At 42.8% G+C, this 24,316-nt stretch overlaps 1 protein-coding gene across 1 annotated transcript in view; it reads left to right on the forward strand.

Moving 5' to 3' along the window:
• KIF13B (kinesin family member 13B) overlaps positions 1-24,316 on the forward strand; it is a gene marked incomplete in the record, with an annotated part of 3,953,176 nt that overhangs the window by 3,532,858 nt on the left and 396,002 nt on the right. Inside the window, 1 exon segment of the mRNA XM_044062707.1 lies at positions 10,859-10,967. Within this exon segment, the coding sequence (XP_043918642.1) occupies positions 10,859-10,967 (109 nt within the window).

Raw genomic sequence — 24,316 nt, forward strand, 5'->3', positions numbered from 1 at the left:
TTTCCTGTGCCCTTTCTTACTCTGCCATCAAGGTTCATTTATTTCATCATGTCCTCCCATGAATCCTCCTCTTTCATGGGTTCTCAAGTCAAAATGTTTTTGATTTGAGGACTCCAAGAAAATCAGTGGCCTAATCTAGCATTTGTTTCATTTGATTTCATTTAAACCAGCTAATTTGGCTGACTTGAGGTTCTTAACATGGAAAAGGTTTAATGATTGCAATCCACAAATATCATAATGCATTCGTAAAAGTGGAAAAGTGGATTAGAGTTGGTGGAAATGAGCAACAAAAGAGTGGAGCAGGAAAGTGGGGGTTGTGCTTTTTTTTCTCTTCTGAGAGCATTTCAACTTCACCACCAGTATGCAGGTAATAGATCGAATTTCCATCCAACGACATCAAGTTAATCATTTCCATCCAAAAAAGTATTACACGTATACATTTCAGTATAAATCTGCACGTGTAAAAGACTGTTGATTCTACCTTTACTGTCAGGTTATACCTGTCCTTACCAGCTGCCGTCTCACTACACAGTGTATCCTCACTTTTCTTCAAAACAACTTAACTCTAGTATTAGCTAGTCACAAAAATTCCCCTCCCAATTATTTTGTAAATCAGCTCTTTACTTTCCCATCTTCCATCTTTTTGTATGCATCCATTGTACTTCCTTTCCAGTTATCACCTTACTTAAGCTGTCCACATTCATCCTCTTTAGTACCCATTGCCCTAGATCAGCTTATGCTTCTTAATCCTTTTGTCTTCTTTTCCTGGTCTCTGTATATTTTCCAAATCTTCCTTCATATCAAGTACCTCCAGCACCTTGAGCTCCTCTACCATCTTCCATTTCTTTGTAATTGCTTTCATCGCCATTGTCAATAGCTTTATCACTTTATTTTTCATTTTAATCTTTTTGTCATATCCTGGTAACCTGAGCTTGAGACGTGACGCAAACTCCTCTCCTACCAACTTCTTTTGTATCTCTCTTGCATCTTTTTTTTATATACTTCTAATTTCCTGCTTTTCCAAAAGTTGTTCGCCCACATTCCCTTTCTTGTTTGTATCTCTAGCATATCCCCCCTCCTGCATTCTAATATACGTTCTCACTAACCTGTCCAGCATATGAAAATATTTGTGGAAACTTTTACCATGCAGAGATTTTACGTTTTCGAGGTTTACTCTCCAGTCCTCTTTTCCTCTTCTCCAGTCTGAGCCCTTAAAGTGGTTTCCCATTGGAGTTTCTGTTTTTCACTTAGTTTTTTTTATCTCCTTCCCTTAGCCACTCTTTTCCAACTTGTAACAACCTTGTAGTCCCCATTCCTTCCACCCTTCTCTCTTTTTTTACACCACCTTTGTAATGCCCTTACCTCGTCCCATTCTACTGCACCAGCTAACCACCTGTGCATAATCCCACTTCAGCTGTTCTCTGATTATATTGTTAAATCTCTCCCCCCTTTTAATTCTCTGAGCCTCTGCAGTCTGAGACTAGTATTGCACTCCCTTTTGTCTGGTCCTCCATCTCCATAAGCTATTTGTCTGTTCATCCTTCTCTCTGCCCCCTATCCTCACCACCATGTCCACCTATTTCTTCATATCTTCTTCTATCCACCTTCTTTGTTCGGCTATTCCTGTTAGGGGTTGCCACACCAGATCTTCTGTTTCTATTTCTTCCTGTCCTTTGCATCTTGCTGTGTCACACCAACCACATGTATGTCCTCTCTCACCACATCTATAAACCTCATCTTAGGCCTTCCTGTTTTCCTCTTACCTAGCAGCACCATCCTTAGCATCCTTTTCCCAAAATACCCAGCATCCCTCCTCAGTATGTCCTCTCTCACCACATCCATAAACCTTATCTTAGGCCTTCCTATTTTCCTCTTACCTAGCAGCGCCATCCTTAGCATCCTTTTCCCAATATACCCAGCATCCCTCCTCAGCACGTCCAAACCAATGTTTTCTCACCTCTCTGGCTTTGTTTCCAAACCATCCAACCTGAGCTGACCACCTAATATACTGATTCCTAATCCTGGTCCATCCTCGTCACACCTAGTGCAAATCAATGCAAATCTTAACATCTTTGACTCTGCCATGTCCAGCCCTAACTCCTTCCTTTTTGTCAATGCCACTGTCTTCAACCCATATAACATAGCTGGTCTTACTACCCTCTTGTGTACCTTCCCTTTCACTCTTACTGATACCAGTCTGTCACAAATCACTCCTGACACTCTTCTCCACCTACTCCATCCTGCCTGTACTCTCTTCTTCACCTGTCTTCCACACTCACCATTACTCTAAACTGTTGATCCCAAGTATTTAAACTCATCCACCTTCGCCAACTCTACTACCTGCATCCTCACCATTCCTCTATCCTCCCTCTCATTCATACACACATATTCTGTCTTAGTCCTGCTGACCTTCATTCTTCTGCTCTCTAGAGCATATCTCCAACTCCCCAGGGTCTCCTCAACCTGTTCTGAAAAATGTCTGCACTTTTTTAAACCAGCCTGACTTCAGTCTTGTTATAGACGACTCCAGCAATACTTTAGTTACATCACCTACCCTCTCCCATTGACTTTCTTTTTCCATGAGCAGCCTCTTCCAGTCTGCATCTTATTCTTCTTTTATTAATGTTAACACATTAGCTGCTACTAATGCCCTAAAACTTACCTTTAAATCTGGTATTTCTAGCCCTCCTTTTTCTTTCACCTTTAAGATCCAATTGCAACTTGCTCATTTTTTCTCCTACCCATGCAAAGTCTATAAATGCCTGCTTTACTTTTTTTTTTTAAATAAACTTATTGTCTGTGACTGACGAAAACACTGACATTATGATCTGTGACACTTGTATTCTCTGATCTATATCTAATGTTAGTACTGTCCATTTTTGCAGCTGAATTCTCACTTTATCAAAGATCCTGCCAAATGCACCTGACAGTGTTGTTTCCACCCAGTCCATTGGTAACATCCCCAGGTATCTCATCTGATCCACCCAAAGCTCATCTTTTCTTTGCCTCTCCCGTCTCAAAGCTATATTAAGCTGTATTGCTCTTATTTTTTCTTTACTAACTTTACTGCCCAAGTGTTGTTCAAATTTTGTCAGTGACTGCCATAATTTATCCTTATACTGTCCATAGTTACTTAAGGTCAATAAAACGTCATCAGGATGTAATGCTATCTTCCTCTATTGCTTCCCAAGTGTAACCCATTATGTCTTATGTTCTTATTGCCTCTGCTGGGGGTCCTGTATGGATCGCAAATGAAAGTGTTGACAGGAGCACCCCTGTCTAATGCCTATTTTAATTTCAAACTCACTTGACATTCTTGTCCTTATATTCACTCAAGCTTTTGTTCTAATGTGTAAGTCTTTCCAAAATCTTTCCCAGCCTGCAGGGAACCCTCAGCTCCCCAAATTCTTAAACAAGTATCACCAGTCCTCTCTGTCAGTTGCCTTCTCTGCATCTACCAATGCCATAGTTAATTTCCTTCCTGATTTCTGGGCATCCTGCATTATCAACAACGCCTTAATTATGTTGTCAGCAGTTTAACACCCAGTCACAAAGCCTTTCTGGTTGTCCTTAATAATTTTTCCCCACAATCTTTGGTAGCCTTCTTGCCAGGATCTGCACAAAACATTTGCAGTCATAATTTAGTACAGATATGGGGCCTGTGCAATGCTGGATTTAGTGGATCTTTCCCCTCCTTATGAATCACTGATACTATAGCCCCTTTCGAGGACTCTGGCAGTCCCTCTACATCCAAAATGTTATAAGCAATTCTAACCACCTATTCATAACCTTCACCTTATTTAGCATCCAGAATTGTACTGGAATTCTATCGCTACACACAGTTTTTCCCTTGGGCAGTTTTTTACAGGGCTCTTTGGATTTCTTCCCTAAAATCCTATTCATTAACATATCTTTTTCTCCATTGTATTCCCCTTAACACTGAGATCTGCCATCTCTTTTTCTCTTATTCTCTTCCTGCTCCTTCCAACTGCAAGTCTATGTACAAATCCTGATAATACTCTAAAAATCACTAGTATGCTGTCCAATTTTGCTTCGTCCCCTTCTTAGTCTTCTTTTTTGATCTTAGAAAAACTTCTTTCCACCTCCTGTTGTCTTAGTCTCACCACCAAAGCTTTTCTTTCCCTAGGGGTGGTAGTAAAGATCAAATGTTTCTCTACTGCTATTGTACTCTCCTAGATTTTTTTTCTTCCCATTCTTGCAACTTTTGCTTAATTTCTGTCTCAATTATGACCCCTCATTCCTTTTTTTTCAGTGTCTCTGTATTGCACTTGGTTCTATCAAAAGTACTTTCCTTCTCTTTCCTCTAAGCACTATCCTTTGTTTCACTCCAGCCCTTATGCCTTCTCCAATGGCTTCTTCAACTCTGTCCTAATCTCTAACTTCTTCACCTTCCTGCACTTCTTTTGTTGTGCTTATCAGTGTCTTGACCTATGTTTGTTCTTTGTTCCTATTCATAATATAACTTGGGATCCTTTACTGACATTCAAGATTATGCTTATGAAATAATTTAAGCCAAACACTAATCAAAACAAGGTGCGACAATGCAAGTGGTTCTAAAGAAATTCTCTCCACTAGGTACTAGTTCTCCCTAGTAATGTATCCCGTGTCAAGTCTTGTCTAGCTGTTATGTATATACTAATAGAACATTTATATCTCCATCATGGGACCCCCTCTTCCAGCCTTCTGCATGTCCACTAACCCCATTGAGGTGAGGTAATTCTTCAAATATATCCCTTCTCTGTTAAGTCTAGTTCTCCCATGGCCTTTTTCCTACCTCATCACTACTTAAGTTCCAGTCACCCAAATACATTGTTCATCCCTCTTGAAGTTTGCATCATTACCCCTCTAAGTTTATTAAATTTATTAAACTTAATACCTTGCAGTATATACACCACATAAATCATTAGTTTGCTCACATCTATTCAAGCCTTTTATTTTCACCTTGTCTACCCTTCTTATCTTTTTTTACTTATCACGTGTAACAGCCATCCTTTCCTCTTCATGAAGATTACTCCCCTAATTCTCTCTTGTCCCTATGCTGCACTATCCCCAGCTTCATCACACCTATCTGTAATCTTATTCTGTTCATCTGCTGTTAAATCTATTTATTGAAGGCCATTGACATGCAAATTCATTCGTTTTGCATAATTCATTATCCTGTCTCGTTCTTGTTCCTATTTCAGAGCCCATTCACATTCCAACATTCTATATCACCTTGGTGCTTCAGTACTGGATAGCTTGGGTCCGACTTCCTCCTCGGCGAGACTGGCTTCAGGGTGGAGGGAGATAGTGGTCCAGAAGCCTGCCTTCTTGAAACCAAGGTCTTCCTTCTCAATGGAGCAATCTGCCTTCGAGGTAGTAGAGAGAATATTTTCCTACTCCAACAAGACCAATGAATCCAACCCATTGGATCTTCAGTCTAGTTCCCAGATGTGTCTGCGCTTGGAGCCACATCATTCTGTGCCACAGGGACAGCCAGCTTGAGACCCCCAGACCACCCAGCATGATTTCACAATCTTTTCTGACACTTCACCGGAGCATCCCATTGAGGAAGTCCCTAGGAAGAGAAAGTGCAAGAGGAGGCACTTGGACTCTCCTCAAGTGTCAGTCACTGAGGATACTGATTTCGAGGAGCGAGAAAGATTCTCACAATCAGCTCCAGCAGATGTTTCATTTGGAGACATCTTTGAGATCCTGAAGCAGAGAGGTGGTTGGACCTCCAGGAACCCTTCACCAAAGGAATCAGTATTTCTTAAGGCATTTGAAGCTGGCCCATTTACCTCCTGTGTTACTCCACCCACTGACAAGCTCATTGATTTGGTCTCTCGGTGGGTGTGGAAGGAGCCTGTCTCAGCTGAGGCAATCCCTAAGAGGCCAGATTGGATTCTGGCTCCACTGGTCGGTAAGAAATTTTGGAGTAAGGTGGTGCACATGGATGCCATGTTCGTGATGGTGGCTACGAAGAAGGAACTTGCTAAACAAAGTTCTTCTGTTCTTCCACTTAACAGGGAGCCTAGGGCGATGGACAAGTTTGGGGAGCATGTTTATTGTTTATGCGTCAGCAACCTTTGCTGTTAAGTCACTGAACTATTTGGCACATTTTACCAGGTTACAAAGGAATTTGATCAAGAAACTTTCAAAATCCCTTTCTAGGACTGTTACTGCTGAGACCCTATCATCTGTGGCCTCTCAGTTGGCTACCCTCCAATCATTTTCAAACTCATCCATGAGGCTTATTTCGCATGCAGCCAAAGGTGCCTCAAGGGCAGTGGGTTCAGGCATATCCATTAGGAGGCATGTCTGAGTGTGCTTTTGTAATTTTGCATTGCCTTTCAAGTCCTCGTTTTGTCAATGCACCCTTTGACAGCAGTTCATTATTTGGCCCAAAAGCGAAGGACATTTTATCCAGGGTGTGATGAGGATGGAAAGACCCTGTTTGCAGTGCATATGTTTTTCGGCCCCTCAAAGATCTTTTTTCTAGGAATCACTGAGATGGTTGGAAAATGTGGTTCAGGAAGTCCCAGAGTCCTTTACAGGACACACACATGGAGAAAGTTCCCATAGGGCAGAGGGGGAAACTCTAATGGACATTCTCCTTGCAGTGGAGGAGGTCCACAAAACCAAGGGTCCAGAGATTCTTTTAATGGTAAGACCCTATCAGCCTGATTATCCCCTTCTGGAAGTAATTAGGAGTTGACTGTTCCTGCACCAGAGAGCCTGAGTGGATATAACAAGAGATACTTGGGTGCAGAGAATTATTTCCAGAGGCTATATAACTCCTATTTCCCTTCCAACCCCACCTATATGCAAAATTCCCGATGTTCCACCCAGACAGAGGAAAGAAGTAGCACTCGAGATACAAAAGCTGCTAGAAAAACAGTCAACCAAGAGGTCCCACCAGACCAGATAGAATCCGGAACTTACTCAGGATTCTTTTTAGTGCCAAAGAAAACAGGGGACTGGAGACCAATTTTGGATCTCAGTGCTTTGAACAAGTCAGTTCAACATACAAAGTTTCTGATAGTCATAGTTCAGTCCATTCTACATTTCCTAGGCCAAGACAACTGGATGTGCCCGATAGACCTTCAGTATGTGTACTATCATATAAAAATGAACAGACAATCCAGAAGGTATTTATGCTTCCTGCTGGGAACCAATTACTAATCATTCAGACCACTGCCCTTTGGCCTCACCACAGCCCCTAGAGTATTTACCAAATGGCACTATTAGATTCCAGGTCAGGAAAATAATTTTCAGTTCCAAAATTTCAGCCAAATTGATCCTTCAAGTTTTGGAGTCAATGTCAATTTCCATAATCTTAGTTCCCCTGGCAAGATTTAATATGATACTTCATCAGTGGATGCTAACAACACGGTGGTCGATTCTTTACCAATGCATATCAACACAAATAATTACTCAGGCATTCAAGAGATACCTCTGGTGGTGTATTCACTCAGATTAAGTTCTACAATGACGTCCTTTCATCCTACCTCAACCCAAGGCCATAGTGACCACTGATGCTTCCCAGATTGGATGGGTGGTTACTTTCTGGGGAGAACAATCCAAGACACTTGATCCCCTGGAAGAGGCTCAGTGTCCTAGAGATGAGAACAGTGCTGTTAGCGTTGCAGGCCTTCCAGGACATTCTCCCTTCAGGGACAATTGCAATTCAAACAAGACGGTATGTCAGTAGTTTGGTACATCAACAAACAAGGAGGGGCCAGATCTTACCCCTTACGTTGAGAAACAGAGTGTAGCAGTGGGTGATCTCATCCAACAGCTTTCTTATAGCAACGTACATTCCATGGAAGTCCAGTGTGATAGCAGACAAATTGAGCAGGTCCATTCTTCTACTACATGAGTGGTCTCTCAACATGAAAGTGGCAGAAATGATTTTCCATCAGTGGGGCCAGCAATCTACTTTATGCATACCTGCCAATTCCCCCGATTCCAAAATTTCTGCAGAGAGCTTCTAGGTTGAAGAGCAAAGTCATTCTCATTGCACCTTACTGGCCTCGTCAGATTTGGTTCCCCTTCCTATGGCCTCTTCTGCTTTGCCAACCTTGGATTCTGGATCGGATTTCAGACCTCCTGTCGCATCAGACAGATATGGTTCATCTGGGTATCTCAAACCTCAAGTTAACTGTGTGGTTTCTCCACTTCCATTAATAGTCAGCCGATTCTCTATTCCCCTGTCCGTCATATTCTTTTATTTTCAAATAAGCCGTCTACAAGAAAGCTTTATAGCATTAAGTGGAAAAGGTTTGTTTGCTGCACACAACAAAAACACACTGATCCTTTATCAGCTCTGATACTTAGCATACTTGAATTTTTGACATTAATCTTTACTAGTAGAAGAGCTAACTCCCTCATTAAAGTTCAACTAGCAGCAGTGTCTAATTTTTTATATTGGGTTTGAAAATTCTTCTGTGGCCTCTCCTAAACTTTGTAAAGCATTCTTGAGAAGCACTCTCCTTTTCAGACCCCCATGTGAAGACCGTTCACCACCATAGGATTTGAACTTGGTACTGCAGGCCTTAATTCATTACTCCTTTGAACCAGCATCTAAATACAATCTTAAGCTCCTGACCTGGAAAACTATCTTTCTGGTGGCCATAACCTGTCCCAGAAGAATTTCAGAACTTCAAGCAATGTCATTGAAACCTCCCTATTTGATCGTTCATAAGGATAGAGTTTCTTTACTTACCAATAGGTCTTTCCTTCCCATGGTGTGCCAGAATCCAGTGTCAATCAGTCCATTAATTTGCCAGTATACTTTCCAAAATTTGTAAATAGAGGTAAATATATGTTGCATTTTTTTGATCACAAACAGTTGCATTTTTACTTACATTAGACAAAGGAAATCAGTAAGACAGATCAATTTTGTCTCCTTTGCAGATTTGAAATTGGACAAACTAGTTGCAAAAGTAATTCTAGCCAGATGGCTGATGGATTGTATTTCTTTTATCTGTAACAAGTTTGGTCTAACCTTAACTAAACCTGTTAGAGCCCATTGAACTAGGTTCATGGCAGTTTCTTCAGTGTTTCTATCCGAGGCTTCCATGGATAACGTGTGGCTGCAACCTGGGACGATCCTCATACCTTTATCACTCATTGCAAACTGGATCTGGTCTCAAGGGGGGTAGAGCAGCCTTTAGCTCGACTGTGCTCAGGATTATCCTTCGTTAGAGTCCACCTGGGATTTTAGGTAGCTGGGGACGCTGTCCCAACAGTTGAGGATAGAATGACAATTGTCCACATTAGATAAGGAAGTTATCTACTCAACATAATGTTACATCTATGTTGCCCATTTACATTCTTCCTCAACTTCCCGCCCACCAACCCCCCCCCCCCCCCAAAATCATTCTCACAGCAAACTTCTGGAAGAACGAGATATTGTAAGGACACCACTGTCCGTAATGTTGAGCTCCACGTTTAGTTCCTTCTGTAGGGTTTATATGTATTTATATATTCATATACATTCACATTGGCAGGTATTACTTTATGTAAATCAGCAAACGAGATCTGACATATGGTAGGAATTGGTGCATTATGGGTAAGGGAGAAACTCAAGAGCTTTTTTAGTTACCGCAAGCTTTATTAACGGCAGAGTCAGATCGAACCCCAACAGTTGAATACGAATGAAATTGGACAGTACAGATGGAATGTTATGGTGAGTACATAACTTCATTTTACAGATGGAATGTTATGGTGAGTACATAACTTCATTTTTTTGTATTAAACAAAAAAAAGTCAGATAATAAGGTGAAAATGAGAAATTAAGGTAGAATCTGTTAGACCAGGCATGGGTGTAGGAAGACGAGCAAGATTAGAATCCATGATTGAGATCAGACAAACATCTCAGTCTTAATTTATGCTTGATTTAGTAGTTGGAATTGTTAGCATGAGTGCCTTACAAAATTTGAAGCAAAGATGTCTGATAGCTGTGCATCTACCCCTCTGCTTTTCTTCTCCAACTCCTTTCTCATCCATGCATTCCTCCTCTTTCTAACCAACCAGCACTCTAACCATCACAGACATGCCTACTCCTGTTACCTACCCAACCTGGATACCCATCTTCTCTCTTTGTACCTACCTTACTACCACTCATTAAACTATTTTTCCCTGTCTTTTTCACTGACATTCCCCCCATCAATCCATTTCCTAGCTACTTATTGCTAATACAGTATTAACTCTGACATGTACACTATACTGTCATCTTAAAATCATGCCTATTATTATTACTGTATAGCCTTGTAACATTAATGTAACTGAAACTGTATGTTCTGTATAATTTGCATGTGGAGCTTTTCTCCCAGGGCGTTCACTGAAAATGGGCTCTCCAAGGCCCAGTGGACTTTCCCGGTAAACAAATAAAATAAATAAAATAAATAAATCTAAAAAATGTTAGAGTAAGACATAGCTAAGGATTGCAGCTATGAGCAGGACAGCTGTTTTGAAAAGGTCAGTAAACTGTTACAGATGCTCAAGTTTAAATTTGTGAATAAACTTTTTAAATATGTGTGTGTGTGTGTGTGTGTGTATACACCCCCCCCCCCACACACACACATATATATATATATATATATATGTATAATCATGCAAATAAGTGTGTATGTGTGTATGTATGTATATGTGTGTATGTATGTATATGTGTGTGTGTATATATATATATATATATATATATATATATATATATACACACACACACACACACACACACACACACACACACACACACACACACACACACACACATAGCACATGCATTTTTGTAAATAAAGATGGTAGATGTGGTGGAAATAGTGTATTAACTCATGTATTTCATTTGTTTTAGGGGCGCTGGGAAAGTCAACAGGATATTGCCTCTGCTTCCTCTGCACAATATAAAGGGAGTCATCAAATGGAGTCTGGCTCTTTTCAGAACACTGACACATATGATACAGGTAAACGTAGTATATATATTTTAAGAAATGCTGACAAGTTTGATTGTGTGCAGCTGAGTTTTTGTCCAGAGTTTTAAAATTATTAAGGATAATTCTTGGTGGCTTCTAAGATGGCTGTACACTGGTTAGCATGTTGATATGAGCTCATCCAGTGTGAAAATAGAAACTGTGGAAAGGGGCTAGTGAAACTGTCAGTTTGGTAAAATTACACTGCTTGGATGCCAGCAAAGATGAAATTTGAAGAACCTGAGATTAAATTTGCCAAAAAAGGAGAAGATAAAACTCAGGCTGGGAAGAATCCTGCAGCTTGTAGAGCAAGCAACAATGTAAGATACAACTTTGGTACTGAAGGTGGCTTTCATAGGTTCATAGGTTCATACTAGGCTATCTGCCCTAGGGCATTTATAAGCCTAGCCAGAGTTGTGTGGCTTTCAACACACCTTAGGTTGAAGAATACTATACCCATTAGTTTGCTGTGCCTCTGTCCAGCAGTGATACAGAGATGATCCCCGTGGTAAACCTACAATCTCCCATCCACTGGTCAAGATTCCTCTTGAACAGAGCCAGTGAGGTGCTCTGTCTCACATGGACCGGGATTCTGTTCCACAGCATAGGGAATCTCTGGGTGATGAATCTGTCCCTCCAGCACGTCCTATTTATATCCGTGTTGAGGTTTAAGTCTCTTGCTCTTGTGGCTCTGGTGGATTTGGATTTTTTGAGGTGGAGCATGTCCATTAATTCCGGGTTGGACATGGCCTTGTATGTCAGGCACAGGTCACCTCTGAGCAGACGGTATGCGACTGAATAGAGCTGGAGTTTCTTCAGTCGGGCAGCATATGGCATATTTTGAGCCCCTTTATCCTTTTGGTGAGGAACTTTTGGAGTCTTTCCAATTGCTGCAGGTGTCGGGTAAGATACATTCCGAATGGGGCATTGTACTCAATCATTGGTCTGATAAGTGAAGAGTACAGGGAACAATGACCTCCCTTGATCTGGATGTGAATCCCTTCATAATCAGGTGGGCAATGTAGAAGGTCCTCCTAACCACTTTGGCAATGTGAGTGTCAAAAGAAAGGTTACTGTCAACTTGGGTCCCCAGGTCCCTGATAACCTCTTCTGTGCTTAATGGATTGCCACCTATGTGGTAACTTGGGGTTACCTTGTTTTTACCAAAGGGTATGACTATACATTTTTGGCGTTTAGCTTAAGGCCATGGCTCTGGCACCAGTTATCCGTTTCTATGAGACCTCTCTGAAGGATATCTGTGTCTGATGGATTTTCAACTATGGCCCAGTTTGCAGTCATCTGCAAACTTTGTCAGCCACAATCCTCCTATGTTTGCCTGCACTTCTGAAAAGTAGATGCCGATCAAGAGGGGCCCAGGACTGAGCCCTGTGGGACACCGCTTGTGACTGGCTTGAGTCTGACATGGCACCAGCAACTCTAACCCTGTGGGTTCTGTCCTTGAGCCAGTTTGCAACCCATCTTGTGACATATGGGTTTACATTTAAGCTGGTGAGCTTTTCTATGATACCCGAGTGGGGTATTGTGTCGAAAGCTTTTGCAAGGTCAAGGTAGGCTGTGTGAACTGCCTTACCCTCATCAATGGCCTTGGTGACTGTTTCAAAAAAGTCAACCAAGTTCAAGAGGCATGATCTGCCCTTGACAAAGCCGAATTGGGTAGGATCCAATGTCTGTAGGTCCCCTATGTCTTTATTTATGAGTTCCATTATGATCCTCTCCATAGCTTTGCAGAACAGGCTTGTTAAGCTTGTGGGGCGGTAATTACCAGGGTCCGTAGAAGCACCGTCTTTGTGGAGTGGGACCACAGTTGCCGTACGCCACTCTTTGGGTACGTATCCTGTGGTAAGGCTAAGATTAAACAGCAGCCTTATGTGTGGGTTTATTTCCTCATTGAGTTCGTGTAGCACACAGCCGGGGACACCATCCGGTCCCATTGATGCTGTGTTTTTTAGCTTTAGAGAGAGCAGCTCTCACCTGGGAATTTGAGATGATTTGGAGGCTACACTCTGCTGGGATAGATATTTCTCCTTTTGGGGGGGAGGGAGGGGAGAAATTTTCACTGAACCTGTCTGCCAGTATGTTTGCAATGTCTGTGGGTTCAGTGATTTTTGTATCATTTTGGACTAATTCTGAGCATATCTGGGAGTTTCCACCCAGATTTCTAACATAGCTAAAGAAGGCCTTATGATTGTCTTTTGAGTCCTTGGCGATTTTTCTCTCAAAGTTGGCCTTGGATGATTTTATGAGTGATCATAGTTTTTTACTAATATTGATCAGAGTTGTCTTCCCTTTTAGGGATTTTGCTCTATCTTGTAGTAGCTTTCTCCTCTTGTTGTAAAGTTTGTTTATGGCTGGGGTCCACCAGATTGGGCGCTTGCCTTTGGTGGAAAGGGTCTTGATTTTATTTGGGATTGCTTGATCCATGCAATCCTGGAGGTGCTCGTAGAAAGCATTTGTAAGGGATTCAGCAGCGTGGGTTGTGGTTTCCAATGGCTCAGGGGCCTTGAAGGATACCACACCAGTCTTAAGAAGTGTGAAGTTGGCTTTTGAGAAGTTCTTCACTGTGGTCTTTTTGTTGGGGTGGGGCGGATGTGGATCTCCAGTGAGATTAGTTTATGGTCTGATCTCACCAATGAGGGATATACTTCGGTGTGGAGCATTTTGTCCCCATGTTTGTGATGATCAGGTCTAGTATATTTTCACCTCTTGTGGGAATGGTGACAAGTTGTTCCATAGCATTTGAGTTTATGAACTCCAGGAACCTTTGGGCTAGGGTATTGGGGCTTGAGTAATGTTCCCAGTCTATGTTTGGGTAGTTGAAGTCACCCAATATGATGGTGTTTGGAGAGACATTTATACTCTCCAGTGTCTTCAGGAAGGCAGTGTGGGGTTCCTGAGTTTGAGAGGGTGGCCTGTAACATGCTACAAACTATAGAGCAGTTTTGCCTATGGTTAATTGCACCTGAATGGTCTCTGATGCTTCGTGAGTTGCCACCAGCCTGGAGGTGTGGGTATCCTTGATGAATATGGATACACCCCCTCCTTTTGTGGTACGGTCCGGGTTTTGGAGCCGGAACGCATGATATGAGGTAAAACCTGATAGTGCCGGGGTGCTCTCAGGAGCCTTGAACCAGGTTTCAGTCACAGCACAGACATCGATGTTCTCCATACTGAGGAGGGCTTCGAGGGCCTGCATCTTGAGATTTAGACTTCTGGCATTGAGCAGCATTACCCTTAGTTTTTTTCCATTATTGTTTTCTAGGGCGGTGGGTTTAGATTTTGAGCCTTGTCTAAAAAAGGCACTATGGGGGTGGCAAGAGCCTTTGCCAATATCCGGAAACCCAGGGTTGACAGGTGCAAGCCATCCCTTGCGAAGCAGCGTGGCTTGTCAAGCATGTCATTCCAGGCAGACAGACATTGGATCCCCTTAGAATGACACCAGAAATTAAGCCAATTATTAAAACTGATCATTTTGTCTCTGTATTGTGGCATCATTCTTGGTGAAGGTAGGATACTGCTCAGGGTCAGGGTCATACCAGCCTGGGCTACATAATCTGAGAGCTCCTTTATGTCTCTTTTCATATAGTCCAGGGAGGTACGTCTCAGGTCATTCACACCGGCATGGACAATGACTGAGTCATACTTGTACTTGCTCTGGAGTGACCTGAGTGTTTGTGTTATGTGGCGGATTCTAGCGCCCAACAGGCAGCTTACTGTGACCCTCTCCTTGTTCAGTCTGGTGAGTGTGTCTGACTATGGAGTCACCTATGACAAGTGTGTCTGGCATTGTGTTCGGCCTTAAGGGCTGTGACTGATTTGCACACTGACTTTGTGATCTATGTGTTGCTTGTGTTTATGTCATGAGGTGGCAGTTGTTTGGGTGTCTGCTTTGGAGGCCTCTGCTGTTTTGGTAGATTTTTGATCAGTGCCCCCGAGTATGTCTTTGTGTGTTTGTGTTTGATTTGTAGTTGTGATAGTTCTATGTGAGACTGGGTTTATGGTGTGTGTGGTTACCTTCTCCTCCTGTCTGGTTTTGCCAGTCCTGAGTTGAGAGAGCTCAGCCTCCAGTTTGGCTATATAGTTGCATCTCTCGCATGTATTTGTGTTTTGTGGGAGGAGGAGAGGGTTGTCTGTGTACATGAGGCAATTGTAACATTGCCTCAATATTCCCAGATTCACCAGCTGAGCAGGAGAGGACGCTAGCAACTGACCCTTTGACATGCTATAAGAAATGAAAAAGTTTGCTGTGTAACTGAGTCAGAAAGGACCTATAGGGAAGTGGGTACTCAAGGGGGTTTTAAGCTAGTGAAGTACTTTGTATAATATAGAAGTGCTTTACCTGACTAAAAAATGCTTTAGGAACAAGTGCTGAGCTTTACAGATAGAGAATAGACTGTTTAGATTACAAGTAGAGCAGTTCTAAGGGAAAAAATGAAGAGCAGACTTTAGGGAGCCAGAAATAGTTTAACCTTGTTTAACCGGCGCTGCCCGATTTTAACCTTGTTTAACCGGTGCTGCCTGATGGTGCTCTAGTGGCAACTCCGCGCTAAATGCAGAAAAGGCAATAAGTCAGTAGTACAGGCTAGCACACTTTAGTGGGCAGACAAACAATTAAATTAACAGCAAACAAACACTTTTCGACTTGAATTAGACTAATTTCGACTAAAATGTACTTTTAAGTGCAGATAATAAAAAATGCAGTAAATAACTATGAAAACAGTTAAAGCTTGCTCTAGGTAAGCAGTAGAAGGTAAAACAAATATAAAAGACAGCAGGATACTTAATCAGGAAAGCAGTCGCTCTTTTTCAGTTCTCTGTAGCCAGGAAGACTCAACAGGACCACGTGGAGCTGTGTCTGAGCAATATGGCTTCAAAAAAATGCCTGAGGCAGATTTTAACCAGGGAACTTTAAAAGAGCTAGAAATGGTCCAAAATGACCAATTACTTTCAGTAATTCTTAGAGGAAAAATAAATCAAATGTACTCAGAGGTATTTAAGTAAGTGAAATACTGAAGGAATTCAACTCAAATACAAAAAGGGTGGAAAATAGAGGAAGTTTTATCTAAATATTCAGAAAAAAACACAAAAATCATAGGTTTGCATGATTAAAAGACTGTCTGAGCATTAGGCTTGTCGAGAAGAGTTGTTTCAAAAAATATTGAGTTAAAAGACAGCTGAGAGAGAGAATCTGGGATTTTTTCCTGCTTCAGAGTGATCAAAAGGAACAGACTGCATTAATTTTATGTAAGTGCAAGTAAGCAATTAGATTGGTGCTCCACAGCAGGATTTGTTAATTGAGAGGGCACACTGTGTGTATGCGCCAAACATAGCTATGAGAATGCAGCCAAGAGCTATATTAATAAAGATGCAGTCATACCAACATAAAGAATTTCTCCTGAGCCCTAACAAATTTGTGACCGGAAAAGTATTATAATTGGAGATAATGGAATGTTTGTGGAAAATGCTTATTCACTGTGCACCAGACAGACATTAAGCAAGTTTATCTAAGCTTCAGGGAGTGTCAAGAGGCAGGTGTGAAGTTCAAGCTGCTGTATCCAGCTGTCTTCAGAATATTTTTCCTGGAAGATCAAAGATAGTTTTTGATTCAGAATAGGCTAAGGAGAAATACAAAAAGTTTATCCAACAAAGTGTGAGCCAACAAGCAGAAAAGGGGGCCCTACTTCTCATTGTTCTGACAACGAGTTCATAGAGTCTGTTTGCCTGTAAAACCTTTCCATTTTTTCAAAGGAAAATGCTTAAGTTAGAGAGAGAGAGCAGAAGTGTTGACTAGAGGAATCAGGAGTGCCTTGGATTTGAACCAGAGATTAATTTAGGGAGATGGAGATAATTAGGAAGATATTTTAGTTTGTGGTTGTGGAGAGAGTTGTCGTTTAGATAAGCGGTGAAAAGTCGAGGTTGAAATAGGGGGTATTAAGTTTTTGTTAAAGTAGGACAAATGCATGTTGGGAGTAGAGGGAGTCTGGGGTAAGTTATGAGTAGATGTAAGTAAAGAATGTCTGTAGACAGTGTAACTCTGGTGGTTGTCAGTATTGTTAAATTTTATAATTAAGTCGTAGGATGCAGTGTCTCACACTTAAGAAAATCAATCATGCCTTTTTGTGGTACAGATGGTGGGGAAGATTTGTTAAGAAATCTACTCTTTTTCATAATACATTAAAAAATGATAACATTGGCCCATCACCATTATAACTAATCTAAATTGCTTTGTTGTGGAACCTAGTCATTCCTAATAGTTTCGTGATGTTCCAGAATCCTAGTTCTTAACTTTTTTATGGATTGGCTTACGTAAGTTAACACAGAACTTTTTCATTAAGATAGTGGCAAACCTGTAATAAAAAAAAACTCAAGCCATTTATGAAGTGATGAATAGAAGTATTTGAGAAAGGACAAACTGAATTGTCTGACACCCCTTCTTCTATAACCGTTAGTCGCAGGATCATTTGCAATTGAAACTTTGACCACTGTGTTTCTTCCCAAGTTTGCAGAGCATCTGCTGTAGCCAGCCTAATTGTAAAGGACATGTCTAATCACTGTAGAAATCATTTTACTGCTTCATGCCTTACTGATCTGACACTTTATTGATTACAATTCTTTGTCTTGTAACCTTCAAACAAGCCACCTGAAGGAACTTGAAAAAAGTACAGTGATGCCTTACCCAAAAAATTAGTGTTGGAAAACTTGTAGAATTCAGAAAGGCATCAGGAATTGTTACATTCTTAAAGTTTACTAAGAAGTGACCTCCACCTGATCCGTAAGGATTGTCTGATCAATTTCTGTTTGAATTGTAAGGTTTGGAACATTGCTGCTTGGGGAAACTGTCATCCGATCTGTGAACATAATACTCAAATATGCCTAAACAATAGAAGAAAATTGACAGCTGCATTACACAGAGCCTTGAAAAGTTAAGGAATAAGCTTCACTTTACAAGAAGAAGTTGGTCATTAACTTAAAAAAGCTTGCTGTGTATATGGGAAATAGAAAATGTCAGTGTAGGGTTATGGCAGCTAGGCTTCCTTTAAGTTGTAAGTTTGACAGTCAAGCCTTGAATTCAGCAGCCACCACAGTGTTGTCTCTGATTACACACAAGCATCCTTGGACACATCAGCACCTCCGCAGCCTTCCTCCAAATAAAAGCTCCAGGTGAACTTACCTGTAGGGAAAATTTATGCTAGCTCTACTCTTATTCTCGTCATTAATCACAGTGTGCACTTGACCAGACACTGGTGCGCAGTTCATATGAAAAGGAGAAGCTATTGTAAAGTCTTCTTGACAGTGATGTGAAGTGTTCTATCCCCTCAGAAACTTGAACAACATGAAAGCCCAAGTGTATTCGCTAAAGTGTGGGATTGACTTGGCTGACAGGAGGTGTGGAATAACTTTGAGAGTGCTTCCTACACTAGTTTTAACTTGTATGGCAAACTAGCTAAGGAAAATGCTCTCCTTTATCTCTGTTACAATAATCTTCATTCTTGGGTAATTCAAGGGTAGCCCAACATCCAGCCAGCCTACCAAAAGTCTTTACACCTTCCAGGCATTTTATATCAGGTATATGTCCTACGTGTAAGGTGTAAGGCGCATATGTGATGTACCAGCACCTAATCCACCAGAACTTCCTTGCTTCCAGTACAAATGCAACCTTTGAATTTGATTTACACACTGGTTACTGAGTTGTTTAAACTACCATGCGTTCTAAAGTAAATATACCGTTGGGGTCCCTTCCTTCTTTTTATTCTTACTTTTACTTTAAATTTACATGTCATTCAGGAAGGGAAAATGTGATTGTGGGAGGCAAATTCCCCCATAAAAAATGGACACAATAAGTGACTTTTTTGTTTGGGTGCTACACACGGCCATATGCAGTGTGAGATTTGTCAGATGTTTGAACCCAAGAAGCTTCTGTATCCATTTATTTGGAAAACCATTGGTTGAGGCTTTTGGCTCAGGGTGCCATGGCCAAATCTGCCTGCCCCAACATTCAGCTGCCACTTAAGAAAGGCAAAAAGGCATGTACTGACTCTGCTGCTGTCCAGTCAACACCAGAGATCTCCATCAAGTTGGATAAAGAACCTGAGGACCGTCAGTTGCCGATTTTGGCTCCCTCTGCTGTAACCCAGTTGGAGGCCAACTTGGGATTGTCTACCTGCATGTCTGCTGAGGTTTTGCCTTCATCTGGTGCAGATGTGGAGAGGAAACCACTGCTGATTGTATCAACGGGGCCTTGGGGGTTCCCCAAATACTTGCTAGGGAAGAGGTGTCTGAAACCCTTATTGAATATAGGCAGGGGTCTGAACCTCCTAGATTTATTAAAGCTGATATCCCCTTAAAAAAGAAGCATAGGACTGGGTATGTGTCCTTTTTGTCTAAGGATCCCCACAAAGAATGGCAGGATTTTACTCATGGGCTTTTCAGTGCTCTTTTGGCTCCAAAACCACCTCAAGGATTATCTGTTCCTGCTTCTGTTCTCTGGTCTTCCAGTCGTCCTAACTATCTTATGGACTCTGATTCTTCTGATGAAGAGTTAGACTCTGGAGAGGACTCACTGGCTTGTGCTTCTCAGATCCACTCTCTTCTTGCCCTAGTGTCTGAAGAAGAGGGTTCACTTTCTTCTTACTCTCTTGTAGAAGAACTGCCCTTTGGGGGTATGTTTGTTTAAATGCAAAAGAACTCACGGCCAGGCAGAACAGCAGAGCCAAATCTTTGTTGTATAAGGTTAGAGAAATACAGCAGATCCTCAAATGTCCAGGGTTCAGTTTAACTGAACTGTAATTTTCTGAAACAATGTCTTCACTTAATGCATCCACTGCTGGTCATTTGCTTACTTTAAATCTGTGGCCTGTGTCACTTTACAGCTGACCAGGGTGGGGTAGTGTGTTTCACAGCAGTGTCCCTCGCTTCAGTCTAAGGCAGGTTTAAGTTTGTCGTTCACAAGGAGTAGGGCATCTCTTGTCTTTACTTCTCGTTTATGAGGTAATCGTTTCCTCTGTTTGTGTGATGGAACATTTTAAGCGAGACTGTTCCTAGGATGTTCATCGTGTTACACTGCTGCAGTCATTACACTTGGGTTATCCTGCCATCAGGCAGTTCCCCAATCAGCCTGAGTTCCAAAGTCTTGGTCCAGCGTCGGTTGCTGTCGCCTCCTCCCTGACGTCAGTGCGACAGGGGTATATAAGATGCAGCCGACGCCATTTTCTTCAGTCTTTCTTGCCGCGCGGTGCCCGAAGCAAAAGCAGTTCGCAAGTGCCGGTCGGCCGACTCCTGAGATTTTCATTCCGAATCCAGAACCAAAGTCTTCTACAAAGCTAAGTACCCCATTGGGGAAACTTTTTCTTGCCTCAGACCGATGTCAGTAAAAGTTAATAACTGTATTTCTTGTGGGAAGCAAATACCTCATAAGGATTTCCATTCTTATTGTATCCCATGCCTAGGCCCAGACCACAACGTCACTGGTTGTCGGTTTTTTGCTAGGTTTAATAAGCGCACTATTAAACGTCGGTTTGATTTTGCCCGACATTATTTTGGCAGAAAATTCAGTTATACCATACCGTCGGAACTTCCGATGACCGGAATACATAAAAAGTGCAAAGACAAGGATAGGCATCCAAGGCCCAAAACTGACGACGAAGCCTCTTCTAGGCCAGTCGCCGGTTCTCCGGTTTTCAGCGAGGCGCCTTCGCAGCCCCTGATGACCGTTTCTGTAGAACCACAGGCCGCCTCTGACTCCCACGTGGAGATGGCTGGGCCTTCGATGCACAAATTATTCAGACTACCGAAACTACCCCTTCCGCCAGTGTTAGATATAGTGGATGATGTGTATACTGAATTCAGCTTAAATCCTGATTCTTTACCTCCAGCCCCAGTTAAGCCTGACAGATACTACAGAGTCCCTGACTCACACAAATTTCTTTATAAAAGCCCTGTTGCTGACCCTGAAACTATTTCTCAGGGACCCAAAGGGGTTAAGGCCTCATCAGCAAAGAATCCAGTCCCCTCTGACAGAGATTCCAGAGCATTGGACATATGGGGGAAGAAAGTATATACGTCTGCAACTTTAGCAATGAGGCCTTAAATTGCCAGTTTCACATGTCAAAATATCAACAGTTTCTGATGTCTCAGTTGAAACAAAAAGTGCTTCCAGATTCAGATCCTCCTAATTTAAAGGAAATGCAGGATTTATTGCATGCAGCTGAACAAGTGGGAAAACACACTTTGCAATGTGGTTTTGATTCTTTATAGGCCTCCTGTAGAGCAGCTGTTACAGGTTCTGTCATTAGAAGACATGCTTGGTTAAAAGAACATACGTTACCAGATCATGTTAAAGCAAAACTATTGGATGCACCTTTACAACAGGATGTGTTGTTTGGAGTTAAGGCAGAAGAGGTATTAAAGAAAGTGGAGGATAAGGCAAAATCTATGCAAACGGTGAAGGATTTCTTACAGGTTCAGCCTCCTCGATTTAGCAGAAATTGGCCAACAAAAAATTGGTCCTTTCCAGCTTCAGACAGACCCCAAAGGGGCAGATACAGACGTCCAAGAGCAGAGGTCAACCACAAGGTCCCTACAGGTCTCGACGATGGGGTGCATCAGGCCAGAAAGAAGGGGAAGACAGGCCACAACCTTATAAAAAACAGCCCCAATGACTTCCCATTACAGCTGCCAAACAGCTCTCTCTTGGCAGCCCCCTTGGGAGGAAAACTGGCACTTTTCTATCACAATTGGCATATGATCACCAAAGACAAATGGGTTCTCAACATTGTATCTCAAGGTTACAGGTTCCACTTTCACACTCTGCCAAGGTTAAAAGGAATGCCAAATCTGCCACCAAATCAATGGGCAGAGGCTCAAAAACAAATTACAGCACTCATGGACATGAGAGCTATTCAAAAGGTACCACCACAGGAGCAAGGACAAGGATTTTACTCAAGACTTTTTCTGGTTCCCAGAAAGGACAAAGCCTGGAGGCCCATTCTGGATCTTTCTTCTCTAAACACTTACCTGGATGTTCTAAAATTCAAAATGTTGACACTACAGCAGCTTCTTCCCATGCTGGGCAAGAAAGCTTGGCTCATAACGTTGGACCTCAAGGAGGCATACCTGCATGTCCCTGTCAGACAAAACTGCAGAAGATACCTCAGATCCATAGCTGGTTCAATGCACTATCAATTCTCTGCACTGCCCTTTGGCTTATCTACTGCGCCCAGGGTCTTCACAAAGTGCCTGGCACCAGCAATTGCATTTTGCAGACAAAAAGGAATACAAATTTATCCGTACCTGGACGACTTCCTGATTCAAGCAGAGAGCAAGGACATTCTTCTGCAGCATCTGGCATTTGTAAAACAATTAAGTTGCCTAGGGTACACAGTAAACGAAAAGAAATCAAAACTAGTGCCCTCCTGAGAGATAATATTCCTGGGTGCCAGCTTGAATACAATGGCCCAAATGGCTTATCTCATGCCAGACAAGCAAGGACATCTGACTCAATATTTTCAATTGATGGCAACAAGAACCCAACTCCCTGCAAGAAAAATTCTGCAGGCCTTTGGTTACATGGCATCTTGCATAGTGCTAATTCCATATGCCAGGCTGCATATGAGGAAACTACAGTGGTACCTAAAGAGTGTCTGGTCTCAACACTGTCAAAGTTTGGAAACAGTTATATCACTAATTCCTTGCCTACAACAGGAGTTTCGATGGTGGGCTCAAGCTTGTCACCTCAACAAGGGACAGTCTTTTACTCAACCCACAGCCAGGCAAACACTGACAGCAGATGCATCGGATTACGCCTGGGGAGCACACATGGCAGGAAAATGTATTCAGGTGGGCAGGTGGCCCGCAGAACAAAGGCATCTTCACATCAATCAAAAAGATAAGCTAGCTGTACAAAATGCCCTAATAGCCTTCAAGGACCTGCTACATCCAGGACAACTACTGATCTGAAGTAGTTAACTTAATTTGTGCAGCAACCTATGGGATTCAGATCAGACCTCGGATCCGAGCCGGCAGTTTTCAACAGCTTTAGATCCGAGCTCCAAGCTCCTCCCCCTACCCATAATCCCCTGCCAACCTTGACTGACCTCCGATCTAGTTTGCCGCGGTTATCCAACAGCAGCTTGATCTACAGCTCCAGGCATTAGAGACTTTTTGAGAGAGAAAAAATTTACCTTTTTCCTCTCTTTTCTCCTGTTTTTTGGTTGTGAGTTTTTACAGGTCCCTTTTTGTAAAACCCTCTCTAGTTTAACTCTATATTTTGTGTCATTTACCTCCCCCTTCCTTCGTGGTTCCGTTAGGGTTGTGTGTATGTGTTTGGGGCCTAACGTGTGTGTTTTTCTCTTTTAGTTAAAATGGCTGAGGCCCCAAAACCGATCTTTTCTAAGTGCACCGAGTGTGGCCATAAGCTGTCTCTGGCAGATGGCCACACTTAGTGTGTGTTGTGCCTTGGGGTTGAGCACCTGTCTTCTGGTTGTTCCATCTGTGCGGCGTTCAACCCCAGGCCACTCAAGGACCTGTGATCTAAGCTGATTCTGGCGGGTCTTCTGCACCTGGATTTGGCTTCTACCTCCGGTCCTCCTGTGGCTGCGGCTGCTGCCACTCCTGCTTCCCTCACCCCGGCTGGGACTCAACCTCCACAGGCCCGGAGGAGAAGGGAGGCCAGGAAAGAGAAAAGGAGGGAGAAGCACCACAAGTGGCGGGCCAAGGCCTCCACTTCGGCCCCCCCGGCTAAGCGGTCTTCTCCCTCCAGGACTTCTGGGTCTCCTCCGTCTCGGATCAGGTCCCCGTGCTTTTCACCGGGTCCTGAGGAGGAGGAGGAGATCCGATCTCCTTTGAAGTCATCGAAGCGACACTCCCGTCCCGCCTTTGGTGGCCTCATCGAGATCAACCCAAAGTCTCACGGATGCAGATTTGGACCGGATGATGAGAAGATTCCTCCAGGCCCAAGTGCAGATGGGAGTGCACCTGCCTCCCCCCCTCCGGGGGAGAGCTCGACCCCTTTTTTTGCCCCGATAACTCATTCTCCGTCCCGCTTTCCGGGCTCGGAGTCTTCGGAGCCGGGCAGCCTTGGAGCCGGGGGGAGGGGGGTGTCGGCACCGATAGTCTCTGGTACTTCGGCGCCGACACTTCCCTCGAGTCTGTTGGGTTAGTTTTCTTCGGATCCAAGCTCTCGGAGCCGAGGGTTGAGCTTCTTATCAGGGGGTATCTGTATGCCTTCGGCTCCATCCAGGTCGGAGCATACTGGTCCGTCGGATCCGATCGCTTCGGCACCGGCCCCAATCCGTCCGTCGCATCCGAGTGAGGGTCCGCTTTCGGAT

The sequence above is a fragment of the Protopterus annectens genome, chromosome 2.part1 (assembly GCF_019279795.1).
Source record: "Protopterus annectens isolate FY-2018-M chromosome 2.part1, PAN1.0, whole genome shotgun sequence".
In the NCBI taxonomy this organism is placed as follows: domain Eukaryota; kingdom Metazoa; phylum Chordata; order Ceratodontiformes; family Protopteridae; genus Protopterus; species Protopterus annectens.